This window comes from Colobus angolensis, unplaced genomic scaffold (assembly GCF_000951035.1).
Source record: "Colobus angolensis palliatus isolate OR3802 unplaced genomic scaffold, Cang.pa_1.0 Scaffold66, whole genome shotgun sequence".
Lineage (NCBI taxonomy): Eukaryota > Metazoa > Chordata > Mammalia > Primates > Cercopithecidae > Colobus > Colobus angolensis.
The window spans coordinates 1,374,042-1,377,040 of record NW_012120265.1 but is presented as its reverse complement, the minus strand read 5'-3'; the positions used below and the strand labels follow the sequence as shown (position 1 = coordinate 1,377,040).

The 2,999-nt window shown below is 48.6% G+C and overlaps 1 protein-coding gene across 1 annotated transcript in view; it reads left to right on the top strand.

Annotated features, from left to right (window-relative positions):
- Positions 1-1,604: 1,604 nt before the first annotated feature.
- The window catches only part of TMEM221 (transmembrane protein 221), a 10,392-nt gene continuing 8,997 nt past the window's right edge, over positions 1,605-2,999 (top strand). The window contains exons 1-2 of the mRNA XM_011925903.1: positions 1,605-1,627; positions 2,445-2,530. Of these exons, the coding sequence (XP_011781293.1) occupies positions 1,605-1,627; positions 2,445-2,530 (109 nt within the window). The remainder of the gene's footprint in view (positions 1,628-2,444; positions 2,531-2,999) is intronic.

Genomic DNA, 2,999 nt, shown 5'->3' with positions numbered 1-2,999 from the left:
GAGTTCCTTCCTCAGGGACCTGAACTCAGGGATGTGGTCATTGAGGGACCTCTATCAGGGGCAGTGGTTGCGGAAGGAGGAACCCTCCTTGAGCTGAGGACCCCGCTGTCCCACGTGGTAGTGTTTCCCTCCAGAATGTCGGGGGAGAGGAGCCCAAATTCTAAACCAGAATTCTGTGAAACTGAGTGAAACTGAGCAGATGAGAACTTCCACCACTGGGGTAGATCCTATTTAGACCACACACCTTCCACCCAAGGGACAATGAAATGTATGGGTCCCATGGGTCAGCAAACATGTGTTGGGTGCCTGCCTGCAGCGGGGTGGGTCTGGCTCGGGGCATCAGAGACACAGCAGGGACCAAGTGTACCCAGACCTGCTCTCATGGAGTCACAGAAAATAAGGAAACATAACAAGGGCCAGGCATGATCGTTCACACCTGCAATCCCAGCACTGTGGGAGGCAGAGGCAGGAGGATCATTTGAGGCCAGGAATTGTTTTTTTTTTTTTTTTTTTTTTTTTTGAGACAGAGTCTTGCTCTGTCACCCAGGCTGGAGTGCAGTGGCGGTATCTTGGTTCACTGCAGCCTCCACCTCTCGGTTCAAGCGATTCTCCTACCTCAGCTTCCCGAGTAGCTGGAATTACAGATGCGCACCACCACAGCCAGCTAATTTTTGTATTTTTAGTAGAGGCGGGGTTTCACCATGTTGGCCAGGCTGGTCTCGAACTCCTAACCTCAAATAATCCACCCACCTTGGCCTCCCAAAGTGCTGGGAGGCCAGGACTTTGAGACCAGCCTGGGTAATACAGCAAGACCTTCCCTGTACAAAAAGAAAAAAATAATAATTAGCTAGGTGTGGTGGTGCATGCCTGTAGTTCCATATACTTGAGAGGCTGAGGCAAGAGGATCTCTTGAGCCCAGGAGGTCGAGGCTGCAGTGAGCCATGATCATGCTTATGAATAACCACTGCGCTCTAGTTTGGGCAACATAGTGAGACCCCATCTCTAATAATAATAATAGCAGATGGTAATGAGTGCTGAGAAGGAAAGAAAAGACAGAGACAGGATAGAGAGGGGATAGGACTTTGGGATTTCTCCTGCGTAGGAGGGTTGTGAGTGAGGAGGAAGGTGATCTGATTTAGGTTTTTAATGACCACCTCTAGCCACTGTGCTGAAAAGCAGATAGGAGGGAAGGCGGCAGGAAGGGAAGGCGTCCACTTTCATTATACTGGTGGGAGCTGAGTGAGGATGGAAGCTCTCAGAGCCTCCATTTCCTCCTCAATCAGTCTCACCTCTTGGGGTCGCTGTTTGTACCATCAATAACAGCACATGAAACTCAGTTTCCTCATCTCTCAAAGAAGCTTGTGGTCTGTAAAATAATGGAAGCCAGGTGTGTAGCAAGTATCTGCACATAGTAGCTGCTTCCTGAGTGTTGGGTGTTTGAGTGGACTCATGTATATAGATGGATTATAGGGGAAAGAGAATAGATGGTGGATGGATGGAAGGAAGGAGGGAGAGATGGATGGATGGATGGATGGATGGATGGATGGATGGATGGATGGATGGATGGATGGATGGATGAGGGGTGGATGGATAGTGAATGGGAGATGGATGACCAGTGGATGGGTGGGTGAGGGATGGATAGATAGGATAGCGGAGGGTGTTTAAATGAGTGGATGGATGGGTTAATAGCACATGGTTAAATGAATGGAAGGCTGTATATGAGTGCTGGTCGAATAATCAATGAATATGGATGGTAAATGGATGGTGGACACTCACTTGGAAAAATGGATGGGTGGATGGATGGAGCATAGATAAATGGATAGATATCAGATAGGTGGATGGTGGATATCTAAATGATTGTATGGGTGGATGAATGGATGGGGCTGATGGATAGATAGATAAGTGGATGGATGAATGAATTGATAAGTGGATGGATGAATGAATGAGTGGATGGATGACTGGGTTGATAGATGGATAAGTGGATGGATGGATGGATGAATAAGTGGATGGATGGGTGAACGGAAGGATGGATGGATGGATGGATGGATGGATGGATGGATGGATGGATGGATGGATGGATGGATAAGTGGATGGATGGGTGAATGGGCAGATGGATGGATGGGTGGATGGATGGATGAGTGGACAGATGGATGAATGGGTGGATAAATGGATGAATGGATAAATGGGTGGATAGATGGATGGATGGGCTGATGGATGGATGAGCTGATGGATGAATGGATGGATAGATGGAGAGTGGATAAGTAAATGGATATAAATGGGTGGGTGAGTAGATGGATGATGGTTAGGTACTCACATAGATTTTGGGTCCCTGAAAGCTGGGTCCTTGTCTCATTTAAGCTGCTCTCCCTCCCTGTCCTCACTGACCTCCCCCCCACCAGCTCCACTTCCTGAACCCTTTATCTTCCTGCTTCCCTTCATTCCAGGTCCGACTGGTTTCTCTATGACTGCCGCCTCCTCAGACACGTGGCCCTTGGCCTTTTCTGCTGTGGGATCTCTGTCTACTTAGCAGGTGTGTGCTGAAATAGAACGTGGGGCATAGGATCCTGGGTTGGGTAGAGAGCAGCAATGGTCCCCTAACTGGGATCAATTCTGCAGACAGCCTCCTTGAGTTCAGCTCCAGGCTCTGACACTTCCTTGCTTTGGTGCCTTGGGCAAATTCTCTCCGTGCCTTGATTTCCTCATCAGTACAATGGGAATAACTGTCTCTACCTCACAGAACCACTTGAGGAGATTCTGAGATTTAATCTTCATGAAAGCCCATAGGACCAGGCATAGTGGCTCACATCTGTATCCCAGCAATTTGGGAGACTTAGGCTTGGTGTGGTGGTGTACACCTGTAGTCCTAGCTACTCAGGAGGCTAAGGTGGGAGGATCACCTAAGCCCAGAAGGTTGAGGCTGCAGTGAGCCATGATTGCACCACTGCATCGCACTCCAACCTGGGTGATACAGCGAGACCCTGTCTCATTAAAAAAAAAAA